We start from the raw sequence: 22,283 nt of genomic DNA, 5'->3' as shown, positions 1-22,283 counted from the left end.
AATCAAGAGTGGCTGGCTTAGCCAGATCATTGGCCAGTTTCAGCCCATTCTGCCAAGTAGTCTCTAAATTCCCATTTACCACTCTCCAAGATACAGGTCTATTGTTAATTAATTATAAATTTATATCTTGCCTCATAGTAGAAAACATTTCTAGGGTAGCTTATAAAATATCATTAGAATCTAAACACAACACTAATGATAAAGCAAAACAGCAGAATAAAACAGTAGCAATTGCAGTTTCATATGGCAAATGTCTAAACCTATGAAAAGATCCTCACTTGGTGGAAAATGTCATCTGAGTAGACACCAGCTGAGCTTCCCTATAGAGATCCTTTCATAAAAAGGGCACCACAACCGAGCAGGCCCTTTCCCCAGTCACCACCTGTCTATCTTCAAACAGGAGGGGGACGCAGGAAGGCCTACAAGAGTGATCTGAGCATATGAGGGGCAGGTAAATTTCTGCAGCCATTTCCATGACTTTTCTAGGTATGACACTGGAAAGTTTACCTCACCGGTTGTTCCAAATTGTATTGGGGGAATGTGGTGGTTCCTTGGAATCATCAGGAGCACCTCAATGTGAAAATTCAGCAGTGCAGTGGCAGGACAATATATGGCAATAGCTGCTGCATCATTTTGGTTGGTGGCTTGGTGAGTTTTCATGCCAGCAGACTTTTGAAAGCTGGGGGATAACAGAGAGTGGGGGTTATTGCCCTCATGTTTTGCTTGTGGCTTCTCAGAGGCATCTGGTTGGTCACTGTGGGAAACAGGATGTTGTAGTCTGTTCCAAGAGGGTTCTTATGTTCTTAAGGGGTAGCTCTGGCATGGGAATTCCCCTGACAGGTGCCAGAATGACATGATGGCTTCTGCTACACTTCTGTGGTTGTGGCAGGGTCATCAAGTGCTGGCATTCCCCAGGGAAGTCTCCATGTGGCCATCTTCAATGGATGGTGCTACTCACCATTCTGTTAGGACAACAGTGAGGTTAAATATGACTCCAGATGATATGAGTTCAAAGTAGAGTTGGACCAAATCTTTCCACCCAACTTTATCCAGCAGTTTGTCAGTGGGAAGGTGGGTAATGAAAACGCCCCCGAAGATCGGGGAGAGTGAATTTAAGTTAATTTGTTGTGGGTTGCTGGCTTACTTTAATTATATGAAGTGGCAGTGGGTTTTTGGTGAAGCATGTTGGGGCAAAAAATCCCAACTTCTATAACCGGATGGGATCTGAACTAGCAGTGACCAACCAAGAAAGAGATCTTGGGGTTGTGGTGGACAGCTTGATGAAAATGTCGACTCGGTGTGCAGCCGCTGTAAAAAAGGCAAACTTCATCTTAGGCACAATTAGAAAAGAAATTGAGAATAAAACTTCCAATATCATAACTGCCTTTATACAAATCTATGGTGCGACCACACTTGGAATACCATGCACAGTTCTGGTCACCATCCCCCCCAAAAGATATTGTAGAGCTGGAAAAAGTGCAGAAAAGGGCAACTAAAATGTCTCCCCAATTAGAGAAGGATACAACAGCTGGGATTGTTTAGCTTGGAAAAAGGAGGGTAAGGGGAGACATGAGAGAGGTCTACAAAATTATGCATGGCGTGGAGAATGTGGAGAGGGAGACTTTTTCTCCCTTTCTCAAAATACCCAAGGTCATCCCATGAAGCTGATTGGGGGGAGTTTCAGGACTTCTTCACACAGCTCATAGTTAAACTATGAAATTCGCTACCACAGGATGTAGAGATGGCCACCAATTTGGATGGCTTTAAAAGGGGGATGGACAAATCTTCTCCTGGAGGAGAAGGCTATCGATAGCTACTAGTCTTGATGGCTCTGTGCTACCTCTAGAACCAGAGGCAGTACACCAATTGCTGGGGAACATAGGTGGGGGGGGTGCTGTTACACTCATGCCCTGCTTGTGGGTTCCTGGTTGACAGCTGGTTGGCCACTGTGTGAACAGAATGCTGGACTAGATGGACCCGTGGCCTGATCCAGCAGGGCTCGTCTTCTTATGTTCTACTCTCTTTTAACTTCGAAAAAGCTTCGCAGCCACTCAGAGAAGCCACAACACTCTCTGCAGCCTCCTGACCCAACGTAGCATTGTTCCCATAGGCATTTTGGCCCAACCCCAGCCAGATCAGGATGCTGCAAAGAGTGCTGTGATGCCCCCCACCTTAAAAGATAGAGGAGGAAAACCCCTCGTCAACTCACCTCATATAACTAAGGTAAGCCAAACCCTTCCCCCGCCCCAATTCATTGAAATTTACCCCCTCCAAAGCAGCAGACACCCCCCCCCCTTTCACAGGGAGATAACTGGTCCCACAAAAGAGGGCTGGCACACCTTTACATGAAACATCCAGAATTTTCTACACTACACATTTGTTCCTCAGAAGGGAGACATTGGTGTCAAACGGGTTCCTTGAAAGTAGAAAGTTTCAAACCGACTGCTTTTACAATCATTCACTCAATCATCCTTGGAAGAAGCCTGTGAGGCAGGTCGCTGTTATTCCCAAGGCATTGGTACATTGCAAACTTACATCGTTTTTATACCAGTTTAATGCAGTTTGTCCAAAGCAATGAATGTTCTTTGTTAGATATCTCTCAGTTCCTCATTGAACTATGGTTCTCAGGGGAAAGGGAATTATTTAGGTCTGTGATATAGGCACCCCACCCCAGATTATAGATAAGGAACTGAGGCTGAGAGGGACTCTCTTTCCCAAGGCCTCCCACAACTTAGGTCAGCCTTCTGCTGGCTGGGGGATTTTGGGAGTTGTAGTCTAAAACACCAGGTTGGGAAAAGCTGACGTCGGTCACCATCTCAGGCCTGCATGTCCCCTAAAATGTTAAAACATGTTTAAAACATGAAAATTCTGAACCAAGAAAAGCTAAAGCCCTGCATTAATTAAAATTAAAACCTGGTGTTTCCCATTCTGGGGAGGTAGGAATGACATATGACAGCAAACTGCCTGAAGATTGTTGCAGGGGAGAGAGGGACTAAAAAGTGAAATGAAATGAAAACATCATGAGTATTGGCGCAAACTAGACCTTTGAGTATGGCAGTGTCTTAGGAGGAAGCGATACTTGCCTTTTCCCTGAAATGCTTCCTTGAAGCTCAGGTGTGCGCTAGAGCAATGAACTGGAAGAGATTTGGGGACGGGGCAAAGAGAAGGGGGTCTCACCATCTACTAAGGAGCAACAACAGCATGGCTGCTGTGTTCGAGCATGACATTGACGTCCAGCTGGCTTCTTCATGGATCTGAATTGGCCGCCAGTCTTTAAACTGTTGAATACTTGAAGATATTCAGGGCTGCAGTGGTGAAGGTTGTGCATCAGGAACCCGCTTTGCAAATCAGAACACTGGTAGAGGTTGGCTTCTGGCACAACTGCCCTAGTCTTTGTCACAGGGAAATGTGGGATATTGGAGGAAAGGATTAGGAAGGCTTTAAGCTCTGATTCATACCCTCCTAGTGTGGCAGGTAGCTGCGGCTAGATTCTTATTTCTGTGTACAGATTGTTGGCATGGACAGAGTTTGTGTCATGTTTTCCAGTTGTTACCCATTTGGCTGGCAATGTGCAGTGTGTCCTACTTGGAAACTAGAAGGACAATACTCTTTAAGTAAGCTATGAATTGCGCTCATGAATTTGAAACAGGGAGGTGATCTTTCTGTTGTTGCTGTATTAAAACACAATATGATAGTACCGTTATTAGGACCAACCAAAATGTCACAAAAGTCCTGAGCACGCTTGTGCCCTTCTCTAGATCAAGTTTTGGCTGTTTGCAAGCAAGAGCGATGCAATAGAGTAGTCAAGTTGGTTGAGCAAATGGTCAAGCACACAGGTTTGAGGCTAAGGCAGGAGTGGTCAAAAGCCAGGCAGAGGTCAGAACACAGCCAGCCAGCCAATGAGGATCATAGAACCATAGAATAGTAGGGTTGGAAGGGGCCTATAAGACCATCGAGTCCAACCCCCTGCTCAATGCAGGAATCTGAATCAAAGCATCCCTGGCAGATGGCTGTCCAGCTTCATCTTGAATGCCTCCCATGTGGGAGACAACAGGAGTAGTCAAGGTAACAAGCAAGAGGTCAAACACAGTAAATCAGTCAGGTATATTACACAGTCCAGAAGCAGGGCTGTTAGCCAGTCCAGAAGGTCAGTAAACAGAGCATCAATCACAGGGCATGATTCAGGAGTCCAGGTACACAGCTGAGGCTGGCTGGAACCAAGTTGCTCCAACGCTGGCTGGGTTTCCAGTGAAGGCTTTTAAGCCCAAAGCCAGTGGGATCCCACCCCGAGCTCAGCTGCAGCGATCAGAGCTAACTTTCCAGAGCCTACTCCAGAGGAGTCCTTTTCTGAGGCGATCACTCCTTCGCACAGGAGCCCTGCTAGCCTGTCACTTGAGGCGACGACCCTCCCGGCGGCCAGGGGGTGGCTCAGCCTCTGCCTCCGAGGCAGAGTCCCCTTCTCCCGAGAGGGATGGCCCTGCAGCCACCTCCCCCGAGGGCTCAGGCTCCTGTGGGTCTGGTGGCAGCCCCTCTCCAGGGGTACCCTGGTTCACAGGTTTTGTGAACCGCCCAGAGAGCTTCGGCTATTGGGCAGTATAGAAAATAATTAATTAATTAATTAATTAATTAATACATACCCTGGGCTGCTGCGGCCTCTAGCTCCTCCTCTGAGGAGGACTCCTCCAGTCGGGCCATGACAGCTTGTGAGTTCTCCTGAGCTCTTCATCAGGCTGGATGTTAAACAGATCTGGGGAGCGGGAGTAAGCTGGATCTGCTGGCCCCAAATTCTGCAGCTTATAAAAGTTTTAAGACTCCGTTCTCACAGCCCATTCTCACACACACCCCATTCACACGTACCCACACAGCATTCACACGCGCGTGCACACCCACACCAATTGCAAAAAGTGAACCAGACTGAGTCACAGCCTCAGGGAGAGCCTCAAGGTTGGGAGCCGCTCTTCCAGCCCCTCTCCCTTCTCTGAGGTGGTGGGGGCTTTGGGAGATGAAGGGCTTATGGGAGCAGGCAGGGCCTCGCTTGGAGGCCTTTGTGGGACAGATGGGTAGGTCTGGCAGACCAAACTCAGCCTGCAGATCAGACATTTCCCACCCCTAGATTAGCTTCACTAGGTGAAAGGAAGCACCCAGGGCTATTGGGACAAAGAATAAAACATGGCTATTTGTCCCATTTTTGAAAATATAAAGCCGAGTAATTACAACTTTGTAACGTTTTGGTTGCTCCTAGTAAAGGTATTATTACCATGCTGCGTTTTTTCCCTTAGCAGACCAATGTAGCCAACCCAGAATTTTTATTTAATTATTTGCTTAACCATTACATGAGTTCAAAATGAAATTTATGAGGCCATTTTTAAACACCTGTAGGCCGCCCCCTTCCTTGCCCTCCCCCTTCATGTTATCTGTGTTACACAGATCCGAAAACTACCAGGGCATTGGCCAACAAAATTGTCCAAAAGAGCCAAAACTGAACTATAAGTGATTGCTATAATTCCTGCCCTTTGATGCAATTTGTCTTTAAGATAAGTGGTTATATTTTTACACTTGGTTTTAGACATACTTGTTTTTTACATGGATATATTTTAAGATTCAGTCCTATACACATTGACCTGGGAGTAAGTCCCATTGAATGTTGTAGGACTTACTTCTGAGTAGACATGCATAAGATTGTAGTCTGTTTTTTATGAATTGTGTATTTATGTACTTTTGTTTTCTGCTGTGGCCTTTGGATGATACAGCTGTTAAATCTTGAATTGCTACTTGGAAACTGGATCTCTCATGTTTGCTTAGACTGTTGACATTCTGAAATACTTAAGCCATTTAGGTGCAAAATGTGACAACCCATCTGTCTTCTTAATCTGCTGCCTGATCACAGGATGTAGGATCCCCCATGCTGTGCTCCAGGATATCCTATACCCAGCTGAGAGAAACCTAATGTGTCTATAGACCGGCAGGAGTCCTTAGCAGACAAAAACCATGTGCACAGCGGGGAAGTCTCAAACCCCTAAACAAGTCATTGAAATAGTGCCCTCTGTTAGCACCAACTAACATCCATAATGCAGTATGTAAGCTTTTCAGTTACACAGAAATCTTTCTCAGGCTGGACGTCCACCCCAAAAATTTTAATAGGAGAAAGTAATAACCTGGAAGAAGTAGTAGTATTTGCAGGCATAGATAGGGTGAGGCTCTGCCAAGTGCTCAAGTTTCAACTTTACGAAAGCTTTTTGCAGCTAAGCAGCAAGGAGGAATGAGAGCTGGTGTAGCATAATAGATCTGCAAGCCAGGAAATCTCCAATTCAAATTTCACCTTCACCATAAGCTCACTAGGTGGCTATTATCCTCTCGAACCTTAAGTTGCAATATATGGATAACATTGGCCTACCTTACAAGGTTGTTGTGAGGATGACCAAGATAATGCAAGCAAAATGTACTTAAATTGCTCTACATTAATGCCAGTTATTATTATTAATGGAGAAGGCTCTGCCTTACCGTACAAAAAACACTTGCCAGTTCATGACTCGCAGATACTTCTGAGAACAGAAATTAAGATGAAATCGTCCTTATATTGGCAAAGTTGGAAATTAATTTTAGGACACACACTAGGTACGGTCAGTAGGAGCCAACTTGGGAGCTGCTATCTAGTGGCCAGAGGACTGGATAGTGCATCCCTTTACATTTTCCAGCATTCTGGATTGCGTGGAGAGGCCCCATATATAGAGAAGGCTCTCCTCTTCACAAAGTTGCCCTCAGCATGGAGAAGGCAATGAGAATCGCAATGGAGGGGGTGGGGTAGCACACTGCTCTTCACGTGTTGATTCTCATCAGATTTGGAACATCTGAATAGGGCTATAATCTCATGCAGCATCATCCGTGTACGTTGGCACTTTACACAGTTGCATAAGTAAAAATAGACCCAGGTCCCTCCCTGCCCTGAGGAGCTTACAATCTGAGGGCAGTATCCAGTTGGGGCCTTCCGCACATGGCCAGCCCCACAGGTTCCAGTCTGCATGCGGCCAGCCCCAGTCTACAAGCTGTCCCTACTGCTTGCGATTTAGCACCTCTGGGGGCAAGCCCTGAAACAAGTAGAAACACTCGTTTCTGGAAAGAGCAGAGTTCCAGCGACCTCCCCATTTCTAGGAACAATCGTCTCCGCTCCTTCCAGGCTTGCCCCCGGAAGCACTCTTTCAAATTGCACTAATAGTAGAGGCCGCTTGCGGACCGGGGCTGGTGGGGCTGACCATACGTGAAGGCCCCAGTTGGATACTGCCTTAAAGTTCCACAGTTGGGGAGAAAGGGTAACAAGGGATGAACGTGAGCAAGCACTGCTTTGCAAGCTTAGGTTTCCGTTCAGTAAGGGATGAGAATTAAGGGGTTGTGCTAAAGGTTTTTCACGGAAAATGTAGATTTTAAGGAAGGATTTGAAGGGAGAACAAGAACGTGTTCAGGGAGGGGGTTTCACACAGGACGTAAGCAAGGAGAATTCAAAATCATAAGGTTACATTTCACATGGTATCTAGCCATGCCCTGTGTCTATCCGTAGTTGCCATTTTGGTTCTGGCAAGAGGGACATGAGTGTGGCAGATGAGGTCTCCTTAAGGACCCGGGGGCAGCACCTTTCTGTCCTAGATATTACATAATATGCTTTTTAATAATACACCTCAGGGCATATGGCCTCTGGATTTTGACAGTGAGCGCAATCTGCTCTGCTAAAAATAGCCAGCATGTGTAATGCACTTGGTTGCAACACCTTCTGCTACTCAAGGAGTCAGGAATCACAGCTTCGCTGTATGGAGTGACTTCAGCAGAGAAGATGAAGTCTGGCCTTGCCTAACGTTTGCTAGTTTGGAGGAGATTGGGAGTGAGGAATTTCTATGTACCCTTGCATGCTAGTGCTAACCAGGATGCTGTTACATGTATCCTTGATCTTCCTCCCTGTTGTCTGTGTTGCATTGTTGTCCTCCTGCAAAGCCAGTTGCTTATCTCTTGGAAGCTGTTGGATCATGTGGAAGCCCAGTCTGCCAGTCTCAGATTTGTAAGGACATCTATCTGCCGGATGTTATTTCTCAAAAGCCAACAAAAATGCGTTCTGCACACAGTTGGAGGATTACATTTTTGAGTCGTTTCAAGCAGAGGAAGTCTTACCTACAATTTGCGTAACTGCTGCAAATATAGAAGCAAAGGGGTGAGGCAGATCTCTAACCATCTATACCTCACCGTGATATCAGTACATGAATCCAAATCACCTGCCTTGGCCACAAACCAAGTTTCTAAATAAATCTCAAATTGGTCTCCAAGTGGGATATCCGTTCTTTGTCATACCTAATTTTCTAATTTTCCTTGGGTTCTGGAGCCCAAGGCTGTCTGAAAAGAATGCCCTGTGTCCTGGGAGACCTTCACAGCCTTATCAATATTTTATCAAATGTAGACTTCACAGTTACATCACCCTTCCCCAGCATGGCGGCCTCCAGATGTGTTGGACTACAACTTCCATTATCCGCAACCAACCTGTCCAATGGCTTGCTTATTAGGCAATTCCAAGGGCACACCTGCTATTCTGCTGTCTGCTGAAACTGGAGTGATGCCAATTGAAATGACAGCTTCACTGTATTTCTAATTACTGCATTAAAATGCAAGCCACAGAAGATAAGAGATTACCAAGACTGAATGTTAAGGTACAGGCTTCTAATGGTTCTCTCCAATTGATAACGTGTCTTTTGGATATTCTTAGGCACACTCCTCTAATGTCAAAACACTTGCTGCTAAAGTAGATTTTTAAAAACATGCTGAACTAGTAGCCAAATGATGTAACATAATCAGAAAGGTTACATTCAAATGCACGTTGAGGGAAGGTAAAGGGATTCCTCAGGTGGCAGATTTGAAAGCACTATTAAATAGTGCTATGCTGAGTTTTCAGAAGGTTACGTTTTCAGTGAAAATGTTACCATTTGTGGGGGGGGACGACAAAAGGATCAGTGAAAACTCCTCTACTTAATACTCTTTTGCATTCTTGTTGTGCCTTTATATAAACAGCCATTATTTTCCCAGTCTGTTGATGCTTCTGTACCATTTTTTTGTCACCAAAAAGGATTTCTTGAGACTTTATTTATTTAAAACATTTGTATCCTACCCTATATCATTAAGATCTCAGAGCAGCGTACAGATAAAATCAATTTAAACAGTATAAAACAATAAATAATTTAAACAGCTAAACATATTAAACATTAAACAAGCTAATACTAATTAAAATCTAAAACAATGAAATAGTTAAAACAGTGTGCTACTTTAGCGAATGTACTTAGCCCTCAAAGGCTTTGATAAAAAGCCATGTTTTTACTTGGTGCCAAAATGAAACCAATGTCTGTGCCAATAAGGCCTCCAAGACAAGGGCATTCCATAACTGGGGTGCCACAGCAGACAGTGTGATCCTAGCCAATCAGGGATCCTATAGTGAGCATGATCTCACACAGCAACACAGAGACAGTGAGATTTGGTTGCATGGCAATTTCACTGAGGGCAAACAAATCCCTACTGTTGCCCTCTCTCTGAATGGGAGGGGGAGGGGACGCTTCCCCATTGCACAGGCAATTGGGCCAATATGCCTTGTTTTCCATGCTCTTCTGGTGCTCCATTGGCCACCAACACTGCATGGCAATACTTTTCCTTTGATACAGTTTTTCTTGGGCATAGCAGTGAATGACTAGTTGGGCCTGAATCGGGATAAGTGTACACAGCCCATTGGAAGTAATGCAGTGGATGGATGACATCCACATTCAGACGTGCACCCAATTGCACACTGCATTATTTTCAAAGGGATGCATATTCAGATGTGACTCCAAATGCACATTCACATTCTGCCTCAATGAGGCACAACTAGATTAGAATGAGGGAATGTCAGCCTCTTCCTTAGGCACCATGCCCGCTTGTGAACAGTTCCACATTCTTTCTCAAAGGGATGTGAAAAATTGCCAAAGGAGAAGGCTGTGTGGGATGTGTGTGTGAAATGTCCATAAAACCATATCCTCTCCATCTCAGCTGTACTGCTAAGGCAGCTTAGTGGGAGAAAGACGGATCTGACCCAAGAGAGCACAATCCACTGGGAAGTTCTCTTGCACAATTGCCATTGAAATGAATGGAAGAACACCAAAAATTTACGAGAGAGTTGGCACTTTATTTATTTTACTTACAATATTTATATATTGCTCTGCATCAAAGATTTTGGTGTTCTTTGATGTGAACAAAATCAAACATGAAGTGGACATGGAAGATAAAAGAACAAAACCCCATCATTAAAACAAGTAAAACATTTTAAAAGAACAGATTCTGAACTTAATAAACCAGAGCTGGTTACTCAGGACAGGCCTCTCGAAATAACAATGTCTTCAGGAGGCACCGAAAGCAACACAATGTTGGTGCCCACCTGACATCCGAAGGCAGGGAGTTCCACAGGAAGGGGGCCACCACACTGAAGGCTCTTTTCCTGGTGAACTCCAACCAGACCACAGGTCCATGTGGAACCACCAGGAACATGCCCTCCGATGACCTCAGTGACTGGGCAGGTTGGTAAAGAAGGAGGCTCTCTCTCAGGTATCCTGGTCCCAAGTTGTTTAGGACTCTGTACACTAGTACTAAAACCTTAAACCTGGCCTGGTAGCGAATACACAGCTAGTGCAGTTCCCTCAGCAAAGGAGCTACATGCTGAAAAGGGGCAGCTTCCAGCAAGAGCCAAGCTGCTGATTCTGCACGAGCTCCAGCTTACGGACCAGCCTCAAGGGTAGCCCTTCGTAGAGCATGTTGCAGTAATCCAGTCTTGAAGTCACTTTGTCCTTCTGAGACATTGACTAAGGTGTCATTGCCATCTTCAGCGTTTATTAGTTATAGACGTTTCCCATATGGACTAGACACAGTACTCAGGAGTCGGGAACCCCAGTTTCGGGAGCCAAATCAGGCACTCCCAAGTTCCCCAGATGGCCACACCCCCTTTCCCCAAACCACCTGGCATTTGGTGGTTTCCTGGCTTTTGTGCCGTTTTTACCCCCATTCTCAAAGGTTGAAATGCCTCTCCCAAGGCTTCGTTTCTGGCAGTAAGAGCTTTAAGCCAAAATATGCTGGCTCTGACTCCTTTGCCTTCAGCTTCACCCACCACTGGAATGCAAACCCCCAAGAACTTCTCCAAAATTGAATCTGCCCTTGGGCTGAAAGAGGTTCAAAACCACTGCTATACATAAATAAACATCACCAGGCCCTGCCAGCAGACTCACAATCTAAAACCCCCTTAACCCATTCTGGGCCTCTGCAGGACACTTCCTACCTCTTTCTTGCCGCCCCGCTTACCCCATCAAAGAGGAAAAGGGAAATGGAGAATGTAATAGCAGAGAGGCTTGCTGACAGGCCGGGGGGGGGGGGGGGCTCTCTTCAGCCTGACCTCCTCCTCAGAAGTGGTCTTGCTTGAAAACGTGCTCCTGACTAAGGCGTTGCATTGTGATCTGGAATCCCTCCCCTGTCCCAGAGATGTTTGGAGAGCGGGAGTAGTTTCTCACAGTCTTGTGGGGCAAGTGCACTCTGCACATGTTCATCTGCTCATTCATTTTATAATGTTTCAGGGCTAAATCTTTGTATGAATGGAAGAGGCTCCAGGACTGAATTTTGGCTTGCCTTCAACCCGTGAAGCCTCAGGACATCCCAGTTTTGATATTCAGCAGTCACAACTACGTCCCTCCACCCCAGTTTTGTCTTTCCCCCTTTGCTTGGGCCTCTTCTGTGCTGCATCCTTATTTTTCATTCCATTTTTCTCGTCTGACTAATGGATGGACTTTAATATTCATATGCTTGCACATCGGAGAGCCATAACAGCAGCATGAAAAAATAATAACGGCCAGCTGTAATGATAAATCCATGTGTCTCTTTAGCAGGCAGACTTCTGCCACCCTGAGTGAAGGGTGCATCACAAATGCATGCAGGGTGGAACCCTCAGCAGAAGAATCATCCTACATGCTTAAAGCATTGATCAGATAAGACTATGTTTCAAAGCCAGTTGTTATTGATCAGCGCAACTCCCTGATTGGCTGAAAGCCTTTCCCCAAAATATAATCTCACAGCTGCTGTGGAAGCAGCAGGTTCCCAGAGAGATTGCTTGGCATTATGTAAGGGAGTACGGTCTTGTGTTGACGCTTTTAAAAAAATCCTATTTATCTCTGAGCTGTTTTTGTACTCTTGAGACAGAAAGGCAGAGTTTGAAAAGGTTATGTATTAATAGGCTACCCTCTATGCCACATCTAAGCTTTTTAAAAGAAGTTTGGTGGCAGAGGACTCAAGATGTAGAACTCCCTCCTTCTCTCTCCCCCCACCCCTTGTGCACACCAGCCCATTGCTCTATTTTCTGAGCACACGACTAGAATTATCCGAATGAAAAACAAGGTGGGTGTCAAGGGAGTTTAAACACACATTGATCTGGAGAGGGTGGTTTTGTTTTGTTTTTTATGTGGGTCTTTGTTGCTAGAATGTGAAATAGAAACAGTGGAATTGCTTGCACAGCTTTGCCATCTGCGACCCAGGGAAGACAGCTGATCTTCTAGAGGAAGACTGAGAGGTGAGCTGAAATGAATGTAGGATGTGGGGGAGATGTTCCAAAAAGGCACAATGTGAATTCTACACATACACACACACACACACACACACACACACACAAACTCTCTTATGCAAAAAAAACCAATTATGCAAAAACATTATGCAAAACAATTGCACAAAACAAGTATGCCCCCCAAAAACAATTATGCAAAACCATTATGCAAAACCCCCAAAACAATTATGCAAAAAAAATTATTAGCTGGTTTTCCCTTTCGGAAATCGAAGATTGGGCGCCATCCATCTTGGACGTTTAAGTACAAATCTGCTCTGATATCCCTGTGAGAAACATACCCTTACCAGGAGGGCAGTTCATTATGGCGTGCTTGGTGAGTATGAAGAGTATATCACTAAAATGTCCAAATGCAACGAAGTGCCCCCAATGAATGCAGGTGTGGAGACTGGAGAAATGGCCTGTAAGCTGACTTGTAAGTGTGTGTATGAAGTGAACGGAATTCCAAAATACAAGCAAAGGTTGTTTTTGCAGCTGGCAACTTAAGTACAAGCCACAGGTTAGTGGATTTTGAAAGGAGTGGCTAACCAGATGTGGGAGGTGGGATGTGTGACAGCCTGTGTTGGAGCTGAGTTCTGATTCTGTTAGGACCGAGTAATCAGATTCTTTTGATTACCAAGATGAAAAAAGCCAGTTGTGCATAAGATGATAGTCTATTGATAGAAAATGGATGCAGAATATATACATGTGAAGAAAGTTCACACCTCTTTCCTGCTAATCAAGCTCTCATAGCTGGGTGTCTGTTGCGGTCCCCATGATAGACGAAAGGCCATTCCTTAGGGCCACACGTTTCTCTAGGCTGGTAGCATACATGTTCCTCCTTAGAGCAAGACCAAAGGGCAGGCCAGCTAGCTGGATCTTATAAGCTTCTCTGCTAGATGCCTCCTTCTAGCCCATGAGCAATGCCTCTCCCCCTCCTCTCTCAAACCAACAGGCTCACACACACACAAGAGAAAGGGGTTTCTCTCTTACCCGAAAGGTCTTGAAACGTTTAACTTGGGAACCTAATTGCCTTTCCAGTGGGGGAATCTCCCAACCTTTCTGTGAGAATCAAGGCAATTCACGTTCTCTCTTCCTTCAGGATAACAGAACTGAGCTGGCATAAACAGCTTCAAGGCAGGCTGTGAATTATCAGCCTGTGTTAAAATCTGCTTTCTTAACCATAAAACTACTGGTTAAGTTAAACTACACAGGCCTCTGTGCATTTAGGAACTCCGTGAAGTCCACATTTTCTGCTCACCAACCAACCTGCGACACAGCCAATGACCCACAACTCCCAGGTAATGTCTAGAGAAGGAAGATGCATGATGTGAAGTTGTCATGCTCCACTTCATTTGTTGCTTGGGTGGCGAAACTCCAAGTTCAGTGACATCACCTCACTTACAAGTTTGATTAGATGTTATCAGATGGGGGTAAGCATCAGCCACACATCCCTGTAACATCTAGGTTGGGCCACAAACCCATGTCCCGAAGCCATTCAGGCATGTGTTCCTTTAAACTGGACAATTTCAAATGCAACAAAATCCATCTGATTTTGAATTGCAGCTTTTCCCCCCCACACACCAACACTCAGTCCCCATATTCCAGCCCCTATCCCTATTAACCATGCTATGGGGAAGGCAAAATGAAACAAAACAAAAACACCACTTGGTAAATGTCTATCTTGATTCACCCAAGGTTTGACCTGGGTTTGATCACGTTTGACGTGGGAGAAAACTTGTAAGCTTTGTGTCTCTGGGGGAACAGGGGCACAGGACATCTGCCACAAAATTCTACCTTGACAGCATTACTGCGTGGAGCAGAATAAGCTGGGAAGGGAAGGAAGTATTATAAGTCTCAAGGTGGTTGAATGGACTGTACCATTTCAGACTGCAGGATGAGGATACATTTTTTAAAATGTTCCCCTTCGGAGGAGAAGGAGAAGAAGAAGAACTTAAAAGTAGAACACTAGCACACCTGGGAGAGGACTCAACTAGAACTTTGGTGTGGGTAGAATGCTGGACTATAGAGTGTCTCTACTGGGCAGTCATTTTTACTGGCCTGGTTTGGACTCAACATATCTTATTAATCCAAGATATGCATGATCCTTGTGTTGGCACATGGCACACCATGACTGAAGACTTCCTGGATTAATTCACTATAAATTCCCATTATATCCAAACTGGGAAGCTGTGGTTATGAGAATCAGAAGCAAAGAGGAACTGAAACGTCAAACTATGGTTTCAGATCCAGTTTGTTGCAATTCTGTAATGAACTATTGAGCACACTCCGGGAGAGAGCGCAGGACAGGAAGGCCTGGCGTGCTATGGTCCATGGGGTCACAAATAGTTGGGCACGACTGAACAACAACAACAATAATGAACTATAGTTTCTCAGTTCGAATATAACAGTAAACTATGGTTAATTAATCCATTAAGTCTTCAAACACAAGGGAGTGGGGAAGGGGCAGTGTAGGCAAGGAGAAGTCTCATGCGTATCTCAGCTAAATAAACCAAGATATGTTACAACCAAACCAGGCCACTGTCTCTCTTTGTTGTAGTGTGTGATATTCCAGGGGAAAGAGGGAAACTCAAGATCATTGTGAGGGACATTTCTTGACCCTCTTGTCCCAAATTGAAAATTGGAAAACTGCTGGATGAATTTATGATGGTCCTCACTTGAACACAGAGAGGTTCCTTGTTCCCAAGATGTTTTCAGAGAGACATTTTTACCTCCCATAGTTCAAAAAACAAACACTTTTTCTCATTTTGAACCTGAATTTTAAAAGCCAATTAAATAACTTTACAAAGATAACATATGTTGTTGTTTTTGTTTTTTAAACTGGCTTATTCCTTACCCCCAAAGGCAGCCCAACAGGAAGAACACTTTTCAAAGATGTGAAGGCCTCGTCTATACATGCAGGAGAATGAGGTAATAGAAGGTTGAAGTACTAGAGTGTTCTGTGACTGTACATTTTAGGCTGCAGATAGAGGATACGTTTCCTCCAAGAAGCACAAACTGTCACCCCCACACACACACAATTTTGTCCTCGCAACAACCCTTTGAGGTAAATTAGGCTGAGATAATGACTGGCCCAAGGCCATCCAGTAAACTTCATGATGGAGTTGGGATTAGAACCCAGGTCTCTCTGTTCCTAGTCAGACACTCTATCCACTACACCAAAGTTCTAGTTGAGTCCTCTCCCAGCTGTGCTAGTGTTCTACTTTTAAGGAGTTTCTTTTTCTTTATAAAGGGGAACATTTAAAAAAAAGGTATCCTCCTGCAGTCTGAAATGGTATGGTCCTTCCTTCCCTTCCCAGCTTATTCTGCTCCATGCAGTGATGCCATCAAGACAGAATTTTCTGGCAGATGTCCTGCGCCCCATTCAGCAGAAAGAGCTGGGGGGGGGGGGGCGCAAATGCAGCAGGGATGGGTTACTACATTTTGAACTGTGAAGTAATACACATCACTATCTAAACAGCGTTGTTTTTGTTCAGTCGTTAAGTCGTATCCGACTCTTCATGACCCCATGGACCATAGCACGTGAGGCCTTCCTGTCCTCAGCTCTCTCCCGGAGTGTGCTTAAGTTCATATTCATTGCCGCAGTGATGCTATCTAGCCATCTCATCCTCTGCCGTCCCCTTCTCCTTTTGCCTTCAATCTTTCCCAGCATCAGGGTCTTTTCCAGAGAGTTTTCTCTTCGCATTAGGTGGCCAAAATATTTGAGCTTCAGCTTCAGTATCTGTCCCTCCAACAAGCACTCAGGGTTGATATCCTTTAGGATTGACTGATTTGACCTCCTTGCAGTCCAGAGGACTCGTAAGAGTCTTCTCCAGCACCACAGTTCAAAAGCATCGATTCTTCGGCGCTCAGCCTTCCTTATAGTCCAGCTCTCACAGCCATACATTGCTGCTGAGAAAACCATAGCTTTGATTAGGTGGACCTTTGTCGGCAAGGTGATGTCTCTGCTTCTTACTATGCTGTCTAGGTTTGCCATAGCTTTCCTCCCAAGGAGCAAGCGTCTTTTAATTTCATGGCTACAGACACCATCTGAGGTGATCTTGGAGCCCAAGAAAGTAAAATCTGTCACTGCTTCCATTTCTTCCCCTTCTATATGCCAGGAAGTGATGGGGCCAGATGCCATGACCTTAGTTTTTGTAAAAAGACCATTACGTCCAGAGTGTAACATTACCCAACTGCACTATGGCATGCATCTACCAGGCCTAAAACTAGCATCAGCAAGTTTGGCAGAAGACTTGAAGAATGTCAGTAAGAATGCCTCTCTTTAAAGGCCTTGTTCTGCAAACATTGATTGTAAGAGGTATTGCCAGATTTTTGTGTTCCAAAATCACACAGTGCATGCACAGAAATTGGTACCAAGTGCAGAATTGTAAATTACTCTCCAGAGGAAGGACTGTGGTTCAAGATATGTCAGTATTGGTTTGTGCCATTTGGGATTTTTCATTTTCTTTCTGGCATTGCATATCTGTTGGTGCTACCCTCCTATGTTACTGCATAGCATTTGGGCACTCCCTGGAAGTAGGCAAAATAAAATTATCTTATGCAAAATAAGCAACTGCTTGCAAATTGACTGACTTTTTACAGTTTTCAGAATTCAGTTTCTCTTGACGTGAAATTATATTTACCATTATTATTTACCTTAGAGCAGAGCTTTCCAAACTGTGTGCCGCGACACATTAGTGTGTCGGCAGCAGTGTGTAGGTGTGTCGCGCGAAATGCAGAAAATTGTGCAGAAGGGCACCGCGGAGCTCCCTTACGTTTGCTTCCCTTGGTCCCTCCCCCGGAACTTCCTAAAGCAGCTAATGGTAAAGCAGCTTACCTGCTAAGGCTTAGCAGCTAAGGCTTAGGTGCTTTAACATTAGCTGCTTTAGGATCATGTGGCGTCTTGACGTAGGATGCACGTGATTGGCGGTGTTGGAGCGGTACGGCGAGGAGTGTGGTAATGCTGGCTGCACGAGGAGTGTGGAGAATTCGAAGTTAGCGGAGCAATTAGTTGAGCGATTTGCAATCAGCTCGGGCGAGAGGCTTCCCCGCATCCTCAGTGCGGCTGCAGGGCAGCGGGGGAGAACAACAACCTGCTGGATGCCCCCAGAGCAGGGAGGGCTGCTCCGGGCAAGCAAGGAGCTTCGAGCCTGTGCTCCCCAGAAAGGTAGAGGTGCGGGGCGAAGAGAGAGGAAGGGAGGTGCTGCCCTGGGAGCAGAACTTGGCCAACGCCAGCGCGGAGAAGTGGCAGTGGCCACCAGCCCTGCATGGTTTCAGGCATGCCCTTCGCAGACTTCTGCACCGCGCTGCCGCGTGGCCAGGCCAAAGTAACACACAGGCGGAAACGCCACCTGGGGCTGCACTGAGCGAGCTGTCCACCATCTTGGGCAGCCGGAACGGAGCTCAGTGGAGGCCAGAAGCCTTAGAATCAGCGTGCTCCCAATCAGCAGCCCTGCTGCTGGCTGAAGGGAGGTCACCCTCCCAAACCCAATGTGGCAAACAGCAAGCCACCCACCATGTGGCACTTATGATTTGATTTCTGCCATTTATTTTCAACAATGGCAAAGTTAAAGACACTGAAACGTGGAAGCTTCAAAATGCTTGATGACGAAATGCGAGTGTCTTTATCTGATATTCCACCAAATATAGTGAAAAACTGTGTTCATCCCATCAACCTCATACATCCCATTAAAATGGTAAGTAGTTATTGGTGTTAATCAACTTTTTTAAATTCTTGCACATATTTACATACTGTTACTCATGAATGACAACAGTTTATGTTATCTTACAAATCATATATTTTAAAAAATATAAATGAAAGGTTTTCATGAGATATGTTGTATCCCCATACATTTCATTATTACAATTTATGTATGTGTCCGTATCTCTTATAACGGGTTAGTTTAACCTCCAGTTTGCTAGTAAAACGGAATTACCGTGTCACGAAATGATGCATGTCTAAAAAGTGTGTCACCAACATGAAAAGTTTGGAAAGCTCTGCCTTAGAGAATACGCAGCGTATTAATTGTTGAAAGTGCACAATAGACTCCCTAACCGATTAACATGTCCCATTCTGTTGACAGATGAAACAACGTTTGAAGCGGGAGTCAAAGTCCAAATCCACAGTCAGTCTGAGCCACCATTTATTCAGGAATTTGGGTTTGGTGTGGCACCCGGGTTCCAGACTTTCGTAGCTACACAAGAGCAAAGGGTGAGTCTTGCTTTCCTCACACATGTTGGCTTTCTCTCTACATTCCATCTGAGGCCAAGAACACAAGGATAGCCATGCTATGCAGCTATGTAGTCCAGAAGAATGCCAAAGGCCTATGTAGTCCAGCACAGTGGCCAACCAAATGCCTATGGGAAGCCCATACGCAGGACATGAGCGCAATCACACATTCCCATTCATGTTCCCCAGTAACTAATACATGGAGGCATGCTGCCTCTGATACTAGAGGCTATATATATATAGCCCTCGTGGCTAGTAGCCATGGATAGCCAGCAGTGAGCATTTACCTGTTGCACCTTGTGAAGCTGCTGTCAGGGTGGACGCTAAGCCCATAGAATCCCAGAGTAGTTCTGATTCTGAGGAAGAGCAGCTGCTCCTGGGAGAGCTCATCCTTCCCAGGGCCAACAGCTGGCAGGGATTCCTCCCACCGGCATTCCTAGGATAGATAGCAGTCCCAGAAGTGAGAGAGCGCGGGAAGCAGACTTGCTGGACGTGCGACGCCGACGCAGGGAGTGGCGACAAATGGAAGGCGTAGTGCCCAGTTGGCATGCAAACAACGGTTGCGCCCAGGGGATCCAAGGGAAAAGGGGAGGGACTCTCCCTAGCCCATAAGTTCAGGGTCTGCCAGTGATTCTCCTTCAAACGGGGACCAACTGTTCCAACTTAGGGCATAGTTACTGTGCTGCTCATATCTAGTTGCTAACGGTAGAGTTGTTAAGTTGTAAAAGAGGAATAAAGCTTTGAAAAGAATCCCTTTGTCTGTGTCTGGACTTGGCTACTGGATTAGACTGAGAGAGGCCTCCAAGGAGCCCTTGACAGCTGCTTATACTCTTTACCGATACATATCTGTAATGTAGTGGGTTAGAAGACTTCTCACCAATACAGAGAACATCTAGGCAGGAAATTTGCATTTGAATTTTGAAGAAAACAGTCTTCTGAAAGTAGAATATCGTTCCCTTTATCACTCATTAGCCTTGAATAATCTTTTGAGAGGTGGACGTGCTCCTGCTGCTATTAATTAGTGTGATTCAAAAGAACTGTTTGAAAAAGGTGATTCAAAATGGGAGTATACTGGATACACTTCTAAAATATGTCTTCTTGAATCATCGAGACCCGAGTGCCGCATGACGGAGTGAGCTCCCGTCTTCAGTCCCAGCTCCTGCCAACCTAGCAGTTCGAAAGCAAGAAATTGCAAGTAGATAAATAGGTGCCGCTTCAGCGGGAAAGGTAACAGCATTCCGTGCACCTCGGTGTTCAGTCATGCCGGCCACATGACCACGGAAGCGTCTTCGGACAGCGCTGGCTCTTCGGCTTAGAAATGGAGATGAGCACCACTCCCTAGAGTCAGACATGACTGGTTGGGGACACCTTTACCTTTTTATGTGCACATTACGGGATTACTATAAAATAATATATTTCATATTTAGAAGTTGCATGCACACACTGAATTATATTGCTGTTGATATTTTCAGATTCTTGCGGTTTTCCATGCACTTGTCTTTTCATACCAAGTCAAACTGTTGCTTCATCTATCTAAGTGTTGTTTACACTGGTTGGCAGTGGCTCTGCAGGGTTTCAGACAAGCACCTTTCCTTACCCTACCTGAAGATGCCAGGGATTGAACCCGGGATCTTTTGGATGAGCTATGGCCCTTCCTCAAAGTGTGCCTTTTCTTTTCCCTAGTGCAAGGAATTTTCTGGGAAATTAACCTGTGACCTCTCACTCCCAAACTGAGCATCATGTCCCTAGACCAGGGGGTCCCCAGCCTTTTTGGGCCCATGGGCACATTTGGATTTTTGGGAGAGTGCTGTGGGCACCATTGCAAAATGGCTGCCATGGTGGGAGGGGCATGCCCATTCATGAAATGGCTACCGTGCCTCACACAGAGCCAGAGAGAGGGAAGACACACAACAGAGAGACAGAAGGAGGTGTGCCACATTGGAGACCCCAGCCCTAAACCAACAAGCTGGGGCACGGTATAATGGCTAATTTCCTTCTCTTTAATGGTATCCCAAAATCTGCTGCCTGAGACAGGCTACCTCATCTCTGCCTATAACTATGCCTGTGCACTCTAATATTAAGCACTGTAGGCACAGCACTGTGCATTTAGCCTTCTCTGACTCTCAAGTCCTGCTGAAACGAATGTAAAGTGCAAAAATTTGGGACGCTCACCAGCCATGGAACTGAGCTCACCAGCCACGCACACACCCCAAAATCCACATGGTTGAATTCTTCATTATTTTATCCATTCATCCACATGCAAATCTTAAAATTTTCCAGGAGAGCAGGTAAGATTCCAGCCCCAATTAGGACCAGTTATTGTTGTTGTTGTTTATTCGGTCAGTCACTTCTAACTCTTCGTGACTTCATGGACCAGCCCACGCCAGAGCTTCCTGTTGGCTGTCGCCACCCCCAGCTCCCCCAAGCTCGAATCCGTCACCTCCAGAATATCATCCATCCATCTTGCCCTTGGTCGGCCCCTCTTCCTTTTGCCTTCCACTTTCCCTAGCATCATCATCTTCTCCAGGGTATATCCTGTCTTCTCATGATGTGGCCAAAGTACTTCAGTTTTGCCTTTAATATCCTTCCCTCAAGTGAGCAGTCTGGCTTTATTTCCTGGAGTATGGACTGGTTTGATCTTCTTGCAGTCCAAGGCACTCTCAGAATTTTCCTCCAGCACCACAGTTCAAAAGCATCTATCTTCCTTCGCTCAGCCTTCCTTATGGTCCAGCTCTCGCAGCCATAGGTTACTACGGGGAATACCATTGCTTTAACTATGCGGACCAATTATGGTAGGCATGAAAACAATTAGGTTGAAATAATACCTCTCTCTTAGCATTGGAGGAAACCTTTATGGCAATATCCATGGAAATTGCACATCTGCAAGACAGGGAAGGGGGAATAACATGGCAACTGGAGATGCAGATTAGGTGAGGCTGGGATGGTCCATAAAAGGCTTTGATGAGGGAGTTAAAGGAGAAGAAGAAAACAGCAGGATAAGGGTGGTGGGTGGGAAGGAGGTTTTCAGGCAAAGGGAGCGAAAGAGGTGCAGAGAGAGCCAATGGCAGATAAGGCCTTAGGGGAAAGCATTAAGGCAGACTCTGTCGTGCGAAATGCTCAGGTAATCTCATGTTGATCATTTGAACGTGTAGGCAACCTTGTGCCCACCAGATCTTTTGATTACAGCTCCCATAAAATCCAGCCAGCATGGCCAGTAGTCAAGGATTATGGGAGGGCTCTTGGTGACTGCAAACTTCACAGTTGCAAGACCTTTTTACTTGGACCAAGTGCTGGCATTAGGATTAAAGCATTTGTCATTCTGATATTTTTTACCTTAGTATATATTAGTTAGTCAGTTTTTATTTATATCACCTGTTGTTTTTAGACTGTCATCCACCCCATAAGAACATAAGAAGAGCCAAGGGT

At 45.4% G+C, this 22,283-nt stretch overlaps 1 protein-coding gene across 6 annotated transcripts in view; it reads left to right on the top strand.

Moving 5' to 3' along the window:
- The window catches only part of LOC146341064 (acid-sensing ion channel 2), a 598,108-nt gene that overhangs the window by 535,992 nt on the left and 39,833 nt on the right, over window positions 1-22,283 (top strand). For all 6 annotated transcript variants that reach the window (XR_014783819.1, XM_084804669.1, XM_084804666.1 and 3 more), the window contains one exon: window positions 18,712-18,839. Coding sequence is in view for 5 of the 6 variants with exons in the window: in XM_084804669.1 (XP_084660795.1) it covers window positions 18,712-18,839 (128 nt within the window). In the remaining variant the exon portion in view is untranslated. The remainder of the gene's footprint in view (window positions 1-18,711; window positions 18,840-22,283) is intronic.

Source organism: Heloderma suspectum, chromosome 6 (genome assembly GCF_057233095.1).
Source record: "Heloderma suspectum isolate Gila_16-S chromosome 6, 16-S_ref, whole genome shotgun sequence".
Taxonomy (NCBI): Eukaryota; Metazoa; Chordata; class Lepidosauria; order Squamata; family Helodermatidae; genus Heloderma; species Heloderma suspectum.
This window is presented reverse-complemented; position numbering and strand designations above follow the sequence as displayed.